Here is a 20,581-nt window from a genome sequence, read left to right as displayed (position 1 = left end):
TCTACGCTTATAAGGTTTTTCAAGAATTTCCTAGAAAAGATCGATAAGACCTATGAGGATATGAAAAGGGATCAACTAGAATTAATAAGGAATCAACAAGAAATAAAGAATACATTGTCTGAAATAAAAAATATTATACAGAGTCCTAAAAACAGAATGGAAGATTGCAAGAATCAAGTCAAAGATTTGGAACATAAAGAGCCAGAAGACACTCCTCCACAGAAGCTAGAAGGCAAGAGAATCCAGAAAATTGAAGATAATGTAAGAAAACTCTGGGACAACTTCAAGCGAACCAACATCAGAATTATGGGGGTCCCAGAAGATGAGAGAGAGCAAGATATCGAAAACATACTGAAAGAAATAGTGACAGAAAACTTCCCCCACCTGGTGAAAGAATTAGACTTACAAGTCCAGGAAGCACACAGAACTCCAAACAAAAGGAATCCAAAGAGGACCACACGAAGACAAATCATAATTAAAATTCCAAGAGCAAAAGACAAAGAGAGAATATTAAAAGCAGCAAGAGCAAAGCAGGTAGTTACCTATAAAGGAGCACCTATACGATTGTCAGCTGATTTCTCAACAGAAACCATGCAGGCCAGACGGGAATGGCAAGAAATATTCAAGGTGATGAATAGTAAGAACCTCCAGCCAAAGATAATCTATCCAGCAAAGCTATCACTCAGAATTGAAGGCCAGATAAAGAGCTTCACTAATAAAAAAAAGCTAAAGGAGTTCATCACCACCAAACCAGAATTATATGAATTGCTGAAGGGGGTTCTTTCAGAAGAGAAAGTAAATAAAGATAAAAATTATGAACAAAAAATACGTAACTATCAACAAGTGAATCTAAAAACCAAGGAAATTAAAAAAAAATCTGATGAACAATATTAACTGTTGAATATAATAGAATCAGAGGTATGGAAGGGGAGTGAACTGACGATTCTTGGGGAAAATGGGAGAGGGGGATGTGGGAAGAGACTGAACATAAACTGTGCACCTATGGATGAGGACAATGGGGAGTGGGGAAAGGGCAGAGGGTCAGGTGGGAACCTGGTGGAGGAGAGCAATGGTGGGGGGTTGGGGGAAGGAACATTTGTAATAATATGAACAATAAAAATTTATTTAAAAATAAATAAATAAGTAAATATAATAAGGGAATATTATGAAATTGTATGCAAATAAATTTGATAAATAAAATGGATAAATTCTTTTAAAAGCACAAAAATATATTTTATTGATTTTTAAATATATATTTTTATTGATTTTGTTCAGAGAGGAAGGGAGAGAGATAGAGAGTTAGAAACATCGATGAGAGAGAGTCATTGATCAGCTGCCTCTTGCACACCCCCCACTGGGGATGTGCCCGCAACCAAGGTACATGCCCTTGACCGGAATCGAAGCTGGGTGCCCTCAGTCCCCAAGCCGACGCTCTATCCATTGAGCCAAACCAGTTTCGGCTATTTTATTGATTTTTTACAGAGAGGAAGGGAGAGAGATAGAGAGCTAGGAATGTTGATGAGAGAGAAACATCGATCAGCTGCCTCTTGCACACCCCCTACTGGGGATATACCTGCAACCAATGTACATGCCCTTGACCGGAATCGAATCTGGGACCTTTCAGTCTGCAGACTGACACTCTACCGCTGAGCCAAACCGGTTTCGGTGGAATTTGATTTCTTCAGCTCACTGAGAGTTGAGTGGACTCAGGGGTATTGACTACGGTTAAGTGGTCAGTATGTTTTGCTCCTCTGTGGCAACGTTTCGATGGAAGTGAAATGACAATCAGAAGTTTGCATGATGAGCATGGAGCCGGAGCCAAAGGGACAGATGGTCTGAGGGGCGTGTCAGCCAGCCTTGGGAGCTGGATGTCGGCGTCTGTCCCCAGGGGCAGAGTTGGAGAGCAGAGGGCCTGGCTCCCCCTCTTGGCGGGCAAGGCTGTCTTTCCTGCTGGCCCAGTGCAGGCAGCTGGTTGTGAATAGCCTCTTGTTAGGATAGAACACAAACAGATGAGAACTCAGGAAGACCAGACCATGCATGTGGTTACCAGCTTGTTTTCCAGGATTCCACCTCTCCTCCCAGTTTTCTGTCTTTGATTCTGGGTGTTTATCACCCTCTTCACCCCAGAGGCCTGTTGCACCCTCTAAAAAACTGGCCAAAGCCAAGCATCAGACCTCTCTATTATTGAGATGGAACAGAAGAGGGAATGGAAAGCTCATTAAAATGAGGAGAAAGCTAACGGAAAACAAACATGTATCAAACCTATAATATCATCAGGCTGCCCTGCCAGTACGGCTCAGTAGTTGAGAGCATTGACCTATGAACTAGGAAGTCATGGTTTGATTCCAGGTCAGGGCACATGCCTGGGTGGTGGGCTCAATCCACATGCAGGAGGCAGCTGATCAATGATTCTCTCTCATTGATGTTTCTATCTCTCCCCCTCTCCCTTCCTCTCTGAAATCAATAAAAATATATTTAAAAAAATAATCATGCTGATGAAGGATAGATTTCTGCATGTGCACGTGGTGTGGAACCTACACCAGTTAGTCACGACCAAGTTGAATGATGACTTCATCTTCTGAAACGATGAGGCAGAGCACTGTCTTTTTCAAAGCATTTTTACTTTAGTCGGGCAGGCAGAATTGAATAGTTTATCCACCTGGTTTATTTGTGCAGATGACTAATCTCATTTTAACAGATTCTTATATATGAAATGTATATTTCATGCTTAGAGCTGTACTATTTCTGACGTTGTCCTCAAATTCCGGGGGCACTTCACAAAAACCAAAATGTACTAATATAAAACAAATGTGCCAGAGTTATTAGAATGACTTCTTTATTATTTTTTAGCTCTTTCAAAATATCATTAGGAATACATTTAAAAAAATATTCAACACTTTTCACTCAGTAACAGCCTTTGGTTTTGATGCTCAAATTGTTCCATCCTTGGCCAGTCGAAGCCTATGCATGTGGCTCTGTGTCCTTTTGAGATGACCCCATTTGCTTTGGAGCACCTGCTTCCTTTCTGAGCTCGTCAAGATGTTTCAGGCTCATCTTGTACTTTCTCTGGCCCAGATCTGGGATCAGTCACACCTCAAAGTGCCCTTGGTTCTTTTTAGTGGAGAGTTGTTTTAGAGACCACAATCTGGGGGCTGCGGGGGCTGGGTTGTCCTTACTTTTAAATGTACCCGTGGATACATGTGTATTTTTGAAAAGAAAAAAGATGTAAGAAAATCTGTTGTCCTTTTTGTTTTTATTTTTTTGGTATGTTTGTATTTTCTGTTACACTGAGAACATCTTGGTTCCTTTTGACATTACCATACTTATTTATTTGCTTTGTCTATAGTATATATAAGAATTTTAAAAAGTATATATAAGAATTAAAAAAATAACTCGAATATTGCTAATGACAATGAAGTGTAAGACTTTGTTTCAGTTCTATTTGCTTTGGAATCACCCTTCATGTTCAGTCGTAACAATGTATTCTAAAGCAACTTATTTTTTCCCTGTGTTCTTATGTCATGAAAAAAATCTCCCATTAAGTTAATTCATTTTCAATTTTTAAGATTTTCTTAATTTTATTAATATAACTTGAGTCAAAACTATATTATGTAAGGCACATCCAAAAGAAGGCTCAGTTTTTTATTCTTGTCTCTTATGACCATACTGTTTTCTCCCACATAAGTAGTCCTTAAAAAAAAAAATTATTTTTCAAGTAAGTTTACATTCAAAATTATTTTGTAATAGTTTCAGGTATACAGCAAAGTGGTCAATCATATACTATACAAAGTGGTCCCCTGATATTTCAAGTACCCACCTTGTACCAAATATAGTTATTATAATATTATTGACTACATTCCTTGTGCTGTATTTTATATCCCCATGAATATTTTGGAACTACCAATTTGTAGTTGTTGTTTTTTTAAAAATATATTTTTTATTGATTTTTACAGAGAGGAAAGGAGAGGGATAGAGAGTTTAGAAACATCGAAGAGAGAGAAACATCAATCAGCTGCCTCCTGCACACCTCCTACTGGGGATGTGCCCACAATCAAGGTACATGCCCTTGAACAGAATCGAACCTGGGACCTTTCTGTCTGCAGGCCGCACTCTAACCACTGAGCCAAACCAGTTAGGGCCCAATTTGTAGTTTTTAATCCATTCATGCTCTGGCAACCATCAGACTGTTCTCTGTGTCTTATGAGTCTGTTTCTGTCTTGTTTGTTCATTTATTTTGCTCTTTAGATTACAAACACAAGTAAAATCATATGGTATTTGTCTTGCTCTGACTTAATTCACTTAGCATGATACCAAGTAGGTCCATTCATGCTGTCACAAATAGTAAGACTTCATTTCTTTTTTATGGCTGAGTGATATTCCATTGCATGTATATACCACAGCTTTTTTATCCACTTGTCTATGGATAGGCACTTGGGTTGCTTCCATATCTTGGCTATTGTAAATAATGTTGCAGAGGTGTAGATAGTCTTTCAAATTAATGTTTTGGGTTTCTCTGGATATATACTAAGAAGTGGAATTGCTGGGTCATAAGGCAGTTCCATTTTTTATTTTTTAAGGAAACTTCATTCTGTTTTCCATAGTGGCTGCATTCCCAATAACAGTGCACCAGGGTTCCCTTTTCTCTACATCCTCTCCACACTTGTTTGTTGATTTATTGATGATGGCCATTCTGACAGGCGGGAGGTGATCTCATTGTGGCTTTAATTTTACATTTTTCTGATGATTAGTGACTTGGAACATCTTTTCATATGTCTATTGGCATATTGGTATGTCCTCTTTGGAGAGTGTCTATTCAAGTCCTGCAGCCATTTTGGACTTGCATTATTTGCTTTTTTATTTTTTGGTGTTGAGTTGTATAAGTGCTTTATAAATTTTGGATATTAATCCTTTATCAGATATATCCCACATGAATGTTCTTTAAATTAGTTTTTGTTTTATCCATCTAGTGTTCCTTTTAAAAATATATATATTTTATTGATTTTTTACAGAGAAGAAAGGAGAGGGATAGAGAGTTAGAGACATCCATCAGTTGCCTCCTGCACACCTCCTACTGGGGATGTGCCGGCAACCACAGTACTTGCCTTTGACTGGAATCGAACCTGGGATCTTTCAGTCCGCAGGCCGATGATCTATCCACTGAGTCAAACCGGTCTTGGCTAGTGTTCCTTTTTTTAATGTTAGCAAATACAAATATATTTGTATTTCCCCCACATCCTTCCCCATTCTTCATATATATAATTGATTTCAGAGAGGAAGGGAGAGGGAGAGATATTGTAGAAACATCAATGATGAGAGGGAATCATTGATTGGCTGCTTCGTACAGCCCCCTATTGGGGATCAAGCCTGCAAACCCGGCATATGCCCCTGACCAGATAAAACCGGAATTGAACTGGGACCCTTCAGTCTGCAGGCTGACCTCTATGCACTGAGCCAAACTGGCCAGGGCTTCATTCATTTTTTATGATTTACATTCCACTAGTGAGTGCCGTAATTTAAGAGTGATTTTAAAAAACACACAGTAATGGTACTTAGTTCTGAACTACTGAATCGGATCTCTAGCTGCAGAGATGAACCACTTTGAAAAACAAAAACAAAACTGCTTTTAATTGGGAACTACTTTTTTTTTTTCCTTCTTGAAACCCACACTTCCAAGATAAAGAACCAGCTCTGTGGTTGAGTATCATGGATGTTTCATCATTCCCTTCCTCTCTGAAACCAATATAAATATATAGTTTTAAAAAAGATAAAGACCTATTATTATGACTACCATTTTTTTTAAATGTGCTCGCTGTGCCTCTCCGAGCTGCCAGGAAAGAGTTAAAAACAATTTGGGATGAAGCTCGGGCTTCGCCCTGGGCCAGCCTCCGCTCAGGGGAAGGGGGCACTGGCATCTCACTGGCGTTCTGCACCGGAGACTTGCTCCCTTGGGGGCCCACTCCAGCCCCTCCCTGACTTTGCGAGAAGCTCGGAAATCTCTGGTGCTGCTTCTGGCTCGCTCACCCACCCGCTCCGGGTTTTCGGGCTCCGCAGCTCGGCTGCTCCCGGGCCCTAGAGCCGCCCCTTCCGCGCACAGTGATGCCAGCATTGGGGGCGGGAGCGCCGCCGCCGCCTCCCGAGCTCTCCCGCCCTCCTCCCCGCCCTCCTCCCCGCCCCAAGCCCTCTCCTGCCTCCGCCGTGCGGCTCCGGCTCCGCACTGCAGATGCCTGCTGGCCGCCTGGCGCTTGTCGGCTCCGGTGGTGCCCCGCAGGCCCCCTGCACCCCGAGCACCGGCAGGTCCCCTCCACCCCCGAGCACCGGCGGCTCTCACGCTGTTCCCAAGGGACCCTCGACTGAGCAGTCTCGGAGCCACCGAGAAGCCTCTCCGCCGGCGGCGGGGCGGAGGGGTCCCTGGGTGGACCGTGGCTGCACCGGAGCCCGCCCGGGGCGCTCCTGGATGCGGCAGGACAAGCTGCCCGGCTCCCTGCGGCGCGGAGGGAGATGCCTGAAGCGGCAGGGCGGCGGCGGCGGCGGCGGCGGCGGCGGCGTGGGCACCATCCTGAGCAATGTGCTCAAGAAGCGCAGCTGCATCTCCCGGACCGCGCCCCGGCTGCTCTGCACGCTGGAGCCGGGTGAGCACCCTGGGCTGCGGATGGGGCGCTGGGAACCAGCGCGGCGCCCCGGGAGCTGGTGCTGCCTCTGCCTTCCCTGGGCTCCGCCGGGGCTGGGAGCGCCCCGGGCCGCGGAGCGAGGGGTACCGCGGCTTGGCTCAGGCGGGGCTGGGTCGACCTGGGAAGGCGGATCGCAGAGCTGGGCCTGGGTGGAGGCAGCGGCCTCCCCAGGCGCGGAGGACCCGGAGTTCGCCCGCGGCCCGAGGGCCCCCACCCCTGCGGCCTGTGCGAGGTCCGGTCCCGCTTGTGCCCTGAGCTGGGCAAGGGCAGGCGCCTGCCCAGGCTCTCTGGGGCCGCGCTACCCATTGGGCGCCAGGCTCATTTGAAAGAGGTGGAGAAAATCAGCAATCAGCAATGGTTTGATGTTTAGGGTCCGAGGGGAAGGCAGTGGCTTCAAAGGAAAAATCGGCGGGGGACGGAGGGAGGGGGTGGCGGTAAGAGGGGAGGAATTTGCTGAGGGTCCCGCGGTGTGGGTGCCGGGGTCCGCTCGCCTGGAGCCTCCTGTGTGTGCTCCGGTTCGGAGCGGGCAGGGAACACTTATGCAGCCTAGAGATGCTTTCTTACAGGGAAAGTCGGGGAGCGCACCTGACGGTGCCAGGCTAGGCCCTTTTCTGCTGTCACCCTGTGTGGACACATCCCTGCTTCTCCAGGCTGCGTGGCTCCGCGCCTGCTCCACCAGCCCGCATCCCTCCCCGGGGCTTTGTGAGCCCGGCCCTGGCGCGGGAGCCTGGGCTCAGAGCTTCCTGGCCGGGGTGGCCGCAGAGGGAGCCAGCTGCGCCCGCTGCCCGGTGCTTACGCTCTCCTGCCCCTGGAGTGGCACCAGCTGGGTTCCCGGCGGGGTGGACCTCCCCCAGCCCCTTCCCCCCAGCCCCTGCCTCCCAGCGCCTTCGGAGACCTGCTAGCCTGAGGCTGCAGGGGAGAATCTGCCACGGCCCTGAGCCCCCACAGGGTGGAAAGCCTGGCTTCCTTTCCGAACCTCGTGGTTCCTTTGTTTTTCTCCCCAAGGAAGTGTCTAGTTACAGAAACTGGAGTGTTTCTTCACCGTCTTACTTTGCCCTTTAAGAAAAAAACAAAACAAAAAAACTCCTTCCCACATGAGAAGTGTTTTGTATTTCTGAACCCGGAACAGCTGTGATGATCAGATAAAATATAAACCTTCTCTCCCCTCCCCCCTTCCCCACACACTTCATTCACTTACAGTGGTCGGCAAACTAGTTAGTCAACAGAGCCAAATATCAACAGTACAATGATTGAAATTTTTTTTGAGAGCCGAATTTTTTAAACTTAAACTTCTTCTAATGCCACTTCTTCAAAAATAGACTCGCCCAGGCCGTGGTATTTTGTGGAAGAGCCACACTCAAGGGGCCCAAGAGCCGCATGTGGCTCGCGAGCTGCAGTTTGCCGACCACGGAGTTAGGCGAATCGGTGAAAATGACCTGATTTGAGGGTTTTTTTTTTTTTTTTTTTTTGGCCTATAGGCAGCAAATGATCAATTCTAGTTCAAGCCTGTGACTCATTTCTGACCAGGAGAAAATAGTTGAGATTTTGACTAACTAATGCCAGCTGGATGTCAGCGCCCCCGGGCACTCGGCAGGACTCTCGGCAGATGCTCCGAAAAAGTCCGGGGAGTGTTTTGGGAAATAGATCCGGGGAATAGATCCAGGGAATCCGGGCTTTTCGGTCGATAGAAATCATTCTGTGTGGCTGAACTTCCTGGTCTTTGTTATACTACAGCAAACGTCATGACTAGACCTCCTCCATTCAGCACCCTGGGTCTGGACAGCAACCGCACCACCGGCTGTGTTTCTTCCAGCCTTAAATCCTGCGCTGGAGCTGGAGGCACTCTTGTGCCCATTGCTTCGTTTCTGGGCACTGAGGCCTGGGCTGCCTCTAGACCAACCCGGAGAGATGAAAATCTGTGGGAGGTGCTGCATATATACTGGGGGGAGAAAATGTTATCTACCCATACAGTTTGGTTTTGAACCTGAAGCTTTGAAAAGAGGTATCTTGGGTTTCTCTACCACAGCTTGACCTTAGAAATGTGGGACCCATCTCATGTGTTCACAGCCTTCTTCCAGGAGTCCACCAAGGGCATCTGCATACTCTCCTGGGCTTGGGCAGGTCAGACACATCTCTTTCCAGCTTCTTGCCTCCGTATATATGTTTTTAAAAAGACAGGTCTACTTTATTATTATAATTTTGCAAATTCTGAAGGTTGTTCCTACCCACGTGCCAGCCCAACGTAGTTGTGGAGAGGTTTTCAGTATGCCTAATCGGCTATCGACATCTTAGAAGCAAACATTTCATCATAAACGCCATCATAAATTGTAAAACTGAATGCTCTGCCTAATGTTTGGTATATTTTGATCCTTGAGCTTTTAAGTCATATCTTTTAAAAAGTGACTTAAAATGTAATTGCTTTGAATTTGAAATTGTAGAAAAAGAATATATAGCATTTTTAGATTTGATTATATTATTTTAAAATACAATTGAAGTAGGGATAAAAATTGTCCTTTAATTTTACCTCAATAATGACAGCACATATGCTTCTAACATGGAATTCTGGAATAAAAAAAAAACACCAATATAAATATCAAGCATATAGCCTTTATGTGTTCTCCTATTTATGTACTTCAATTCCATAGATTTGGGATTTGGAGCAGAGAAGTTCCAAAATAAAGTTAAAACTTTGGAACTTTATCTCTAAAGTTGTAGGTAACTTAGCATTAGAGTTCAGTTATATTTTTAGCTTGCAGTCTATAATTAAACATACAAACTTTTCTTTTCTTCAATAGCTAAGTTTATGAAGACATAATTTAAAAACATGGAAATCTCCAAAGGACTACTAAGGATTCCATAATTGGGAAGGCAATGACATTATTTTTATAACTTTTGATATTCCACTGACATTTCCCTAATAGACATAAATCATTCAAATGCCCTAGAAAACAAATTCTGTAAGTAGAGAATTCTCTTCCTAATTTTCATAAATATTAATTATACAAGGCTAGGTGATTTACAGTTAATCGTCACAACTGTCTACTGAGATAAGTATTATTTATCCTAATTTTGAAGATAAAGAATTGAGACTTCCCTAGCCAGTTTGGCTCAGTAGATAGAGCATTGGCCTGTGCACTGAAGGGTCCTGGTTTTGATTCCGGTCAAGGGCACATACCTTGAATGGAGACTCTTCCCCCACCTGGGCCCTGATTGGAGCATGTGCATGAAGCAACTGATGTGTTTCTCTCATATGGATATTTCTGTCTTTCCCTCTCTTCTACTCTCTAAAAATCAATGGAAAAATATCCTCGGGTGAGGATTTAAAAAAAAAGAAAAAAAAATTGAGACTGAGGCAGGTTAAATTATTTATTTGACTCTAGGAACCAAAGTTGAATGGAGGCCTAACTCCAAGCCTGTGATGTCTTTTTTTTTTTTTTTTTTTTTTTTTAATGTATTTGTTTTTTGGCTTGGCACTACTCCAGACAGCTGTGCAACCCACCATCTTAGGGGGGAAGCACCATATTATTGCCATAGGATATTTTTTCTATAGTAATAACCAATTTTCTTTTTCTTCAACAAAATTGACTAAAAATTAGTAATAGTTTAAAAAACTTCATGATGGTTCAGTTAATTTTTACTTCTATTTTTGACATAACTTATTTTCTCCCAAAGTGACAGTTATGTGTTTTTCTTTTAGGAGTTGACACCAAGTTGAAGTTCACTCTTGAGCCGTCTTTAGGTCAAAATGGTTTTCAGCAGGTAATTTTATTTTTGGTTTTGATAATACTCTTCTTTGGGGGGTATCTACAGGAGACATATTCTCAAAATGGAAAAACTTTGACAAGTATAAGAAGACAAATCATTTTAAAAACATAGATGACACTTGGGTTTATACTTCCCATGAAAATTTTTGTATTTTCTATTAATGGTGCAAGTGTGAAAAAATTTACAAAACCAAACATTTACTATTCTGAATCCATAATACATGTTTTGGTTCTGACCAGTGTTTCCCAATTATTGTTCGTGGATTGCAGATGGATCACAGGTGTGTTAAGGGTGCTCAAGGTGGGGCTTGTGGCAGTCATAGTCCTCACACCAGTCATATCTGGCTGAAAGAAGTTGACTGTTACCCCAATGTGCTGTACAAAGTTTATGGTCTACAGATGTCAAGATGAAAAAAAGATTGAAAAATGCTTACCCAGGTCAATAGCATCATTTTGCCAGTATTTCTTCTTTGTTCCTAGTGGTATGATGCTCTCAAGGCAGTTGCCAGACTATCAACAGGAATACCAAAAGAATGGAGGAGAAAGGTAAGGAGGATTTGTAGGGCTGAAATACAAAAGGGCCATCACTCTGTCCCTCTTTAAAGCTCTGGAATGTAAAAAGTGACATTCTAAATCTAGCAATTTGAAACATGTCCCCTTTCATTATTCATTCATTCAGTATTTATTGATTATTTATTTTGTACCAGGTACTGTCCTAGGTACAGGGGATATAGCAGTGGAAAGAAAAACCAGACCAAAATGTTTGTACTTATGGAGGTTACAGTGAATAAAATATAAAGCATGTCAGATGGTGATAAGTGCCACGGATAAAAATAAAGCAGAAAAACAAGTGAAACTGTGGGAAATGGTGATAAGGAGGTGGAATTTTAAACAGCAAAGTGACATTTAAATGGGGCCTTGCAGGAGGTGAGCAGTGGCCATGCAGCTACCCTGGGGGAAGAGTGTGCCATAAAACACTCAGGTGGGAGCAACTCAGGAATATACAAGCAAATGCAAAAGGACAGGGTAGCTGAAGCACGGTGAAAAGGGGGAAAGCAATAGGAGAAAGGGTCATAGAGGTAGTGTTAAGGGGTTAGGAGGATGGCAGATCATGTAAGACCTTGTAGGCCATAGTAGGACTTTGCTCTGTGTGAGATGGGAAGCATTGGGTAGTTTTGAGCAGGGGAATTACATGATACAACTTATATTTTAAGTGGACCACTCTGACCACTAACTTGAGAAGATGAGGGACAAGGACAGAAGTGGGAGACTAGTAGAGGCTTATAATAATTTAGGCAAGAGATGGAGCAAGGGGTCTGATTCTAGGTATATTTTCAAGGCTGAGTTGACATGAATTCCTATTAGATTGAAGATGAGGTAATAGGATGCCAACGATGACTTCACGATTTTGACCTGAGCTACCGGAAGGGGAGAGTTACTATTTACTCAGGTGGGAGGAGCAGATGTGTGTGCTCATACGTGTGCTTGTGCAGTTGAGGTGGGGATGGGTTAGCTGTTCGGCTTTGTATCTATTAAGGTTAAGATACCTATTAGATATCTAAGTTAAAGGTGTCAAATGGGCATTTTGACATATGATTCTGATGCTTAGGAGAGAAGTCTGAGTGGAGATATTAATCAGTGATATTCCTGCTAACTATGCCCAGATACCAAAACTTGAAGTGCTCTCTTGTTATATCAATTTATAGACCTAGTCTAATTCTGCTAGAATTTGAATATCGGGGGTTCCTCAAAATATACATTAAAAATGACATTAAGAAATACATCTTTTAGAAGCAACTTTTCAAGGTAATGTATAAAAATTTCCTTTGACTCAAAAATGTTACAAGTTATTTATTATGGGAGCTCATCTATTGTGTTAATTGATGTGTGTGTGTGTGTGTGTGTGTGTATGTGTGTGTGTGTGTGTGTGAGAGAGAGAGAGAGAGAGAGAGAGAGAGAGAGAGAGAGAGAGAGAGAGAAAGAGAAAGAGAAAGAGAGAGATGATTTTAAAGCAGAGACCACCTCATAGTGAGAAAAGGCCCCTTTTCCATGAGTTGCCAGGTGGCTATTGCTCAAGCAGAGACAACAATTCAGAGTTAAATATAACAAGCTTGTAACATAATATAGCTAATTCAATGAACTGAAATATAATTTGAAAAAAATTAACAGTATTCCTAATGTTAGGACTATTGCTTCGTACATAGTGGAACTCAACAAATGTTAATTGAAATTTTGAACACATGAAAGGTCCTAAGATGAATTCAGTACAATACACATCTCAATGCGGCTCTTCTGGATTTCTGCATGTGGCTATTTCTGGTCTAGGAACAGGTCCCATTTTCTTGTTGCAATAACTAGTCCTAGTAAAGGTGAAATTATGTATTTGACTTTAGCATTCTTCTTTATTCACATTTTAGGTTTGGTTGACCTTGGCAGATCATTATTTGCACAGTATAGCCATTGATTGGGACAAAACCTTGCGCTTCACTTTCAATGAAAGGAGTAATCCAGATGATGACTCCATGGGAATTCAGATAGTCAAGGTAATGCCCCTGAGCTTGGCCTGCTGTCCTAACTTAGAAAGAAGATTCTAAGAGCCAGACATTTCCTGGATAGAGCATCAAGCCTTATGTTCTGAATGTCTGTATATTTTCTGTTTCTTCTTTAGTTAATAGATTTTTAATGAAGAACTTTGACTATATACTTTGTCTTCAAAAGTTTGTATGTTGCCAGTAAGAATAAAATGTTTCCATTCAGATTCAACTTACTTGCTCACATGACAAGATGAATTTATTTTTAGCACTGGTCAGTGATGTTAACTGAATTTTCACATAAAAATAAAGTTAAGGGTACTCCTATTATAATAATTGGGCTCTTATTAGGGTCTTTGATAATTTCTTAACTGTCAATTTATGAATATAATTAGATTGACTGGTAGGTCAATCTAATTACATTAGCTGGTTAGGTTCAGACTAGCTCTGGAGGCAGCGGTGGTTTGTCTACCTGGATTATTGCAGTTGGTTAGAACCTGGTGCCAAAGCTGCTGATTCGATTTGATCTCACTGTTATTCTCTTACATAATCCTGCAGCATGTGGCTTTAATTTTATATGAGTACATCACAGTGTGACACTAGGCTGTGGTTTTAAAAGGAAACTTGTTTCATCTAAATTTTGGTCACCACAAGAGGGCTAATGTTTTGGCAGATTTGAAGTGATTTTTTTTTTCTTTTTTCTGGAGGAAGTACTAACTAAAAGGAGCTACTTTCTGGTCTAATTTTGTCTGTTTCAGACAAATGGTAAAAATATATATGGAATTTTATATGGTATGCTTGAAAAGCCTTTACATTTTGACATTTCAGCTGTTTATTTAGAATTTCAGAATGTGTTTCTCACAGATGAAGCATTGCATATTTGAAATATTTTATTTCTGTTTAAATTGTAAATTAAGGCAATGCACATTTTATAACGATCACATTATTAAGAGGGTCTTTTATTTTATCATTGAAGTGAATACTATATCAGTAAAATGACTTCAGCTCCTGAGAATCATAGTCTCTGGGGCTTGGGGCAGTCACAGTCCTCACAGTAATTTTATCCTGGTAATAAAATTATGGATATTGCCCTTATTAAATGTTAAATTTTTGTCTGTTTTACACACATTTATAAAACAATTTGGATAGAATAATTTTTCTGTTTTAGACAGAATGAGTCTTCTGTATCTCTACAATACAGGTTGTACTTTCTGTGATTTTGGTTTTGCTCCTTAATACTATTTGGAGTTTTGATAGCTAAGTAAACTTTATATCCTTTTTTTGTAGAAAGAAGTAATGTTGGCATGTATCATACATATTGAAATGACTTGTTTTATTTCAGATATATTATTAAATAAACTGCCAACTTATATGAAATTTTATTAATACTAAATCCCTCTTTGTGTTAATTCTGGAAATACTTGAAGTAGAAAATTTGCCTGACTGTAATTCTTCTTGAAAGTGTGTAAGCATATTAGATAACATTAGGCAAAAAAGAAAAGGAATTTCTTTTGACCCAGGTTGCATATACAATTAAAAAAAATACTACAGTCCATGTTGATAATCTACTTAATGCTGAGGCAAAGAAATAACTAGGGTTTTTGTTTTTATTTTTTGGTTTTGAGAGAGAGAGAGAGAGAGAGAGAGAGAGAGAGAGAGAGAGAGAGAGAATAGTGACTCCAAAAATTACCGTTTTCCTCTTATTTAGGATCTTCACCGCACAGGCTGCAGTTCTTACTGTGGCCAGGAGGCAGAGCAAGACAGGGTTGTGTTGAAGCGGGTCCTGTTGGCCTATGCCCGATGGAACAAGAATGTTGGTTACTGCCAAGGCTTTAACATCCTGGCTGCACTAATTCTGGAAGTGGTGGAAGGCAATGAAGGGGATGCTCTGAAAGTGAGTATCAGGCTCTGAAGAGGCAGCTGAAATTCTTCAGAGAGTTAAATATTGAAACTATAATTTCTCTTCTCTGATGCCACTTTCTTCCAAGGTGTTTGCCATACCTTCTTAATTACCCATGATACCGTTCCTCCTAGGTTAAAGCCAGGCCAAGTGACAGATTCATGCAGCTACCAAATGTGAAGAGGATGATTAGGTGTTTAGATTCACTTATAAGACATCTATTTTTAAAGCAAGTTAGTTATTAATTATATTAATACTTACTGTTGCATAACAAATTAGCTGCTTAAAACAGCAAACTTGGTATTACCTCACTGTTTCTTTAAGTTAGGAATCTGGGCGTGGCTTAACTGGCTGAGTCACATGATTCTGGCATTCAAACTGTTGGCTGGGGTGTGGTCTCATCTGAAGGCTCCACTAGGTGGGAACATTTACTTCCAAGTTCATTTATGTGGTTGCTGGAAAACTTTAATTCCTCACAGGTCTTGAACTTGTTGGCTATTGGTCAGAGCCCTTCTTTAGTTCTGCTTTGTGCAGCTCACCATTGTGCAACATTCTGGTTGGTATCCCTTAATGAACATGAGAGTGAAAGAGAGTGAGCAACACAGAAGAGATTAAGTTACAGATGTGAAGCCTCTATATCAGAAGTCACATTTCATCATTTTTCCCACATTCTGTTCATTAGGAGCCAGTCACTAGGTCCAGCCCATGCTCCAGAGAAAGGGTTAATATAAGAGTATTACTCTCAGGATGTGGGGAATCCCCAGGGTCATAGTGGAAACTGCCTACTCCACCAGTTATCCTAAATTCTAGTTGGATCTCATTAGATTGCTTTATTCTTGCATATCTGAGATGAGGTATGGAGAAGGTAGGCTGAGAGTAAATGTCTATGATGGAAGCAGTTTGCTTGGAGAAAGGCTATGGAAGCGAATAATATTTTAATCTTTTAAAAAAATATATTTTATTGATTTTTTACAGAGAGGAAGAGAGAGGGATAGAGAGTTAGAAACGTCAATGAGAGAGAAACATTGATCAGCTGCCTCTTGCACTCTCCCTACTGGAGATGTGCCCGCAACCAAGGTACATACCCTTGACTGGAATCAAACCTGGGACCTTTCAGTCCGAAGGCTGATGCTCTATCCACTGAGCCAAACTGGTTTCAGCTAATATTTTATTTTATTTTATTTTATTTTATTTTATTTTATTTATTTTATTTATTTAAATATTTTATTGATTTTTTACAGAGAGGAAGGGAGAGAGATAGAGAGCTAGAAACGTTGACGAGAGAGAAACATCGACCAGCTGCCTCTTGCACACCCCCTACTGGGGATGTGCCCGCAACCAATGTACATGCCCTTGACCGGAATCGAACCCGGGACCTTTCAGTCCGCAGACCGACGCTCTACCACTGAGCCAAACTGGTTTCGGCTGGTTTCAGCTAATATTTTAATCTTTGATGTCTAGAGCCTTTATTAGTAAAAATAAATAAATAAATAAATTCTGAAAACACTTTGAGATGGGACACTAACAGTTTAAGCATGTAGGTCTGAATGTGATTCAGTGAATTACTAGAAATAAGTCTTCAGGAGGAATGAAGCATTTATATTTGGAAGATGACCACTTCCTTCCTTGCTTGGGGCAATATGGGATTGTTTCTTATTTGAAAAAAATATATTTTATTGATTCCTTATAGAGAGGAAGGGAGAGGGATAGAGAGTTAGAAACATCTATCAGCTGCCTCCTGCACACCTCCTACTGGGGATGTGCCCACAACCAGGGTACATGTCCTTGACCGGAATTGAACCTGGGACTCTTGAGTCCATAGGCCAATGCTCTATCCACTGAGCAAAACCGATCAGGGAAGGGGTTGCTTCTTCTTGAATCCCCAGGCTGCTGACTGCTGTTGATTGCAATGCTTTGTGGTGGATGTGATGATTACCTAGTCATTGTATTCAAGAGCACCTTCCCCCCACTCCCATTCTTTGTTTGACTGTGGCAAATACCATTGTGATACTCTCAACCACTGACTAATTCTGATATGGAAAGATAAGCAAATTTCCTCTGGTTCATACACATTATGTGGAATTAATTATAAAGCCTGACACGATCTCAATCTGTATTCACTCTCTCACTTTTTCCATTCATGTATTTAAGGAAACAGCTTTGAAGCTACTTGTTCATCAAATAGGCAGGGGTGGCAGGGGAAGGCAGTGACAAATCAAATACATGACTTTAAAACATTTTTTATTAAGAAGCAATTTTGTTTACTTAGGCTATCAGATTTAGTGATTCCCGCCTTCCCCCCCTCCCCCCACACACGATTTTACTTGTATGACTATAAAATGGGAACTGTTCTGTTGAAAAGCTGAAATAAACAGTTCAGGTTGGGGTTGGGGTGGGAAGGTTTGGGGAAAGGGTTATAATGCCAATCACATCATGAAATGACTCAGTGATGGTACTTGAGAAAGTAAAAAGTCACATAAAACAATGGATTAAATAAAGCTCAGAAACAGAATATTTAAGAAAATGAACTTTGTGGAATGAAATGACATTATCATCATTTAGGAATTGGGTTAGGCAATTAATGTGCAGGGAAAGGTTGGGTTTATGAAGAAACACTTCCGATGCAAAGGAAAATATTGGGTGTTGGTGTTTTTCCAACAGCTATTTTGGCCTCTGCAAGTTGTAATTAGTAATGAAATATATAATTTATTAAATGGAGGCAAACCATTTTCTTTGCTTTTTTTGCACTTAGTAACTTTTATTTTTGGTGAGGTGTCTGTTAAGGTTTTTGGGCATTTTTTTAATTGAGTTGTTTTTTTTTTTTTGTTTTTAAAGTTTGTTTTTTTATTATTGAATTTTAAAATTCTTTGTGTATTTTGGACGACAGTCCTTTATCAGATGGATCTCTTGAAAGTATTTTCTCCCTGACTGTGGTTTGTCTTCTAATCTACTTTCACAGAGCAGAAGTTTTTAATTTTAATGTAGTCTAGCTTATTAGTATTTCCTGCATGGATTATGCCTTTGGTGTTGTGTTATATCTAAAAAGTCATTCCTATACCCAAGATCATCTAGGCTATGCTATCATCTAGGAATTTTATAGTATTGCATTTTACATTTAAGTTTATGATCTCTGTTGAGACAGTTTTTGTGAAGGGTGTAAGGTTTGTGTCTGTATTCAATTTGTTTTGCATTTGGATGTTCTGTTGTCTCAGCACCATTTGTTGAAGAGACTATCTTTGTTCTATTGCCTGCCTTCTTTCCTTCCTTCGTTCCTTCCTTCTTCTTCTTCTTTTTTTTTTTTCTTTTTTAATATGCAATGTTTGGTCTTTCAAATACAGTAGTGGGTGGAGTGACGTTGCTGATATAAGACATAGCCTGCTCTTATGTCTTACATCTGACTTTGAGATGCTTTTGGATAGAGAATTTTATTGTATCGCAGAATTACTATGAGAATTGGTATTTTTTGTTTGTTTTTGTTTTCTTGTAATCTTGAGGTTCATAATTTTTTCATAAAAACTTAACCCTTTGCACTCCGCTGTCCCCTCTCAGGGGACATCGGAATTCTAGCATATCACTCGGATGTCCCCTCTCAGGGGAGATTGCAGTTTATTAGTGATTACGGGGAATTGAGTTTCCGCCGCAAAGTAGCGTCGAGTAGCTGGTAGCCAATGTCCAGAATGGTTCGGAGTGCAAAGGGTTAAATATTCTCTCAGTTTTATATAATTTACCTTCGGTGAAAAGTGATCCTGTATGTCCTCCTCTCCTTACCTATGGCGTGTGAAGTCTGCCCGGGCTCTGTGCTCTGCTGGAAACTCACTCCCCGCTCACCTGGCCTGGGCACTCGAGACTTCCTCCCTTGACACGGATTGAATATACTCTTTTTATTGCTAAGTTACCATTTTCAGAGCGATGATACTTTTCCCTGGTAAATTCCCTATATAGGAAGGCAACAGCAGCTCCTGGGCCTTCTAATTGCTGGAATAAAGGCCTCAAAGGGAGTGGGGGGGTGGGGGTGATGCGGGGGGAGATGAGTAGAGGGTGTTTCTTGAGACTATGTCTCTATCTTTATTGACTTAGTTAAAACTCTCACCTTAAAAGTAGAGATTATAAGCCAAAGATGAGGGGGAAATGGGCCATTGGCGGTCTGGGAGATAGTTTTTGGGGGAAATTAGGTTTTGCAAAATGATGAAAATCAAAATGTGAGACAGCTCCTTTCCACATGTAGGGCCAGCTGTGATTTTGTTTTCAATTTTGGCTTTCTTGTGCTCTGGAGAATGAGCAGGTCTTCTAGAAGGGAGGGCATATGAAGAGCATATGTGCTGACAGGGAAGGGATCAGAGATTAGAACACGTGTTTTGCTGGGCCATTCTAGAGGATCTTGATTTCTTAGAAAAGGTAATGCAAATAAAAAAAAAATCAGAATGAAAATAGTAATTTGAAGAACTTAGTATGAGACATCCTTAGAAAGGAATCCAGATTTTAAAAGTATCATTTGTCCAAACAAAACCTTGTTGCATTCTCCCAGGAAAGGAAAGTGGACAAAGAGCCCACATGAGGTATTCTGATAACCCAGGTTGAGGGTAAGTGAATCCTGAGACCGTCTTCAGGGGGGCGTTTTGTGATGGGCCAGTCTTGATTTTCGTAGTCAAGTTGGAAAAGTGCTGACTTCAAGGAGCCAGTGGTGGGATTCCTGCTGGCTGCTGCTGAAGCATGTGCTCCATCTCGTACTTCTCAGAGTGAGGCTGAGGGTTGTCTGATCACAGTCACTCATGGGTAGCCTCAGGCCTAGCAGCCCATGTAGAAATTGTAGACCGTAGCAGTCTGTGAGTCTGAGCTGCTTTGATAACTTACTTAGATAATTATGAATTATCTAGATAATTACGCACATGCTCTTCGCCCAGGGTGGAGATGAGCCTCAAAGATCCAGAACATTTGGTATTGACACATTTGAATGATAGTGCGCTTTAGCTAACTGCATTTTATCCATTTAGATATGTTTTCTACCTTTTTCTTCAGATTATGATTTACCTTATTGATAAGGTACTTCCCGAGAGCTATTTTGTCAATAACCTCCGGGCATTGTCTGTGGATATGGCTGTCTTCAGAGACCTCTTGAGACTGAAGCTCCCTGAATTATCTGAGCACCTGGACACTCTTCAGAGAACTGCAAACAAGGAGAGCGGAGGTAGTGATGACTCAATGCTGTTATACCTTTGAAATTGTTTACTTCTTTGACTCCACCTGGAACGGAAATATATCTTTTCACATATTTCTGTTGATGAGAGTTTGATGCTATGAAATAGATTTTTAGAGAATGGAAACAAAACAAAACAAAACAAACAAAAAACTAACATAGGGCCACATATTGAACCCTTGAATGGTCATAGTTAGGAAATTGGTCAAGAACCTCATACGTCATCAGTACCAGATCAACCACTAAATCTGCTGTCTTTTAGATGAAGAATGGTGTACATGCCTCGCCATTGAGTTAAACTCTACGTTTATAGGCATTTTAAAGCTGAGCCGTATGTACCATTTAGCACACACTGTGGTTTTTCCTGTAGCACTGAGGTTATGGAAAAGTGGAATATGTATTTTCATAAAGCTGTAGGAGATAATTTGAATTGAAATGTTTAATGTTACTTTTATTGATTCATGCTAAGGGTATGCAGATTTACTTGAGATGAATGGGCCAGTTCTTGCTGGAGAAGGAGCTCC

The 20,581-nt window shown here is 41.2% G+C and overlaps 1 protein-coding gene across 1 annotated transcript in view; it reads left to right on the top strand.

Moving 5' to 3' along the window:
- TBC1D30 (TBC1 domain family member 30) overlaps positions 1–20,581 on the top strand; it is an 81,666-nt gene that overhangs the window by 35,808 nt on the left and 25,277 nt on the right. Inside the window, 5 exon segments of the mRNA XM_084877579.1 lie at positions 10,366–10,427; positions 10,913–10,978; positions 12,850–12,975; positions 14,672–14,857; positions 19,880–20,048. Coding sequence (XP_084733705.1) covers positions 10,366–10,427; positions 10,913–10,978; positions 12,850–12,975; positions 14,672–14,857; positions 19,880–20,048 — 609 coding nt within the window.

Source organism: Pipistrellus hanaki, assembly GCF_964339955.1.
Source record: "Pipistrellus hanaki genome assembly, chromosome: 3".
NCBI classification, from domain to species: Eukaryota; Metazoa; Chordata; class Mammalia; order Chiroptera; family Vespertilionidae; genus Pipistrellus; species Pipistrellus hanaki.
This window is presented reverse-complemented; position numbering and strand designations above follow the sequence as displayed.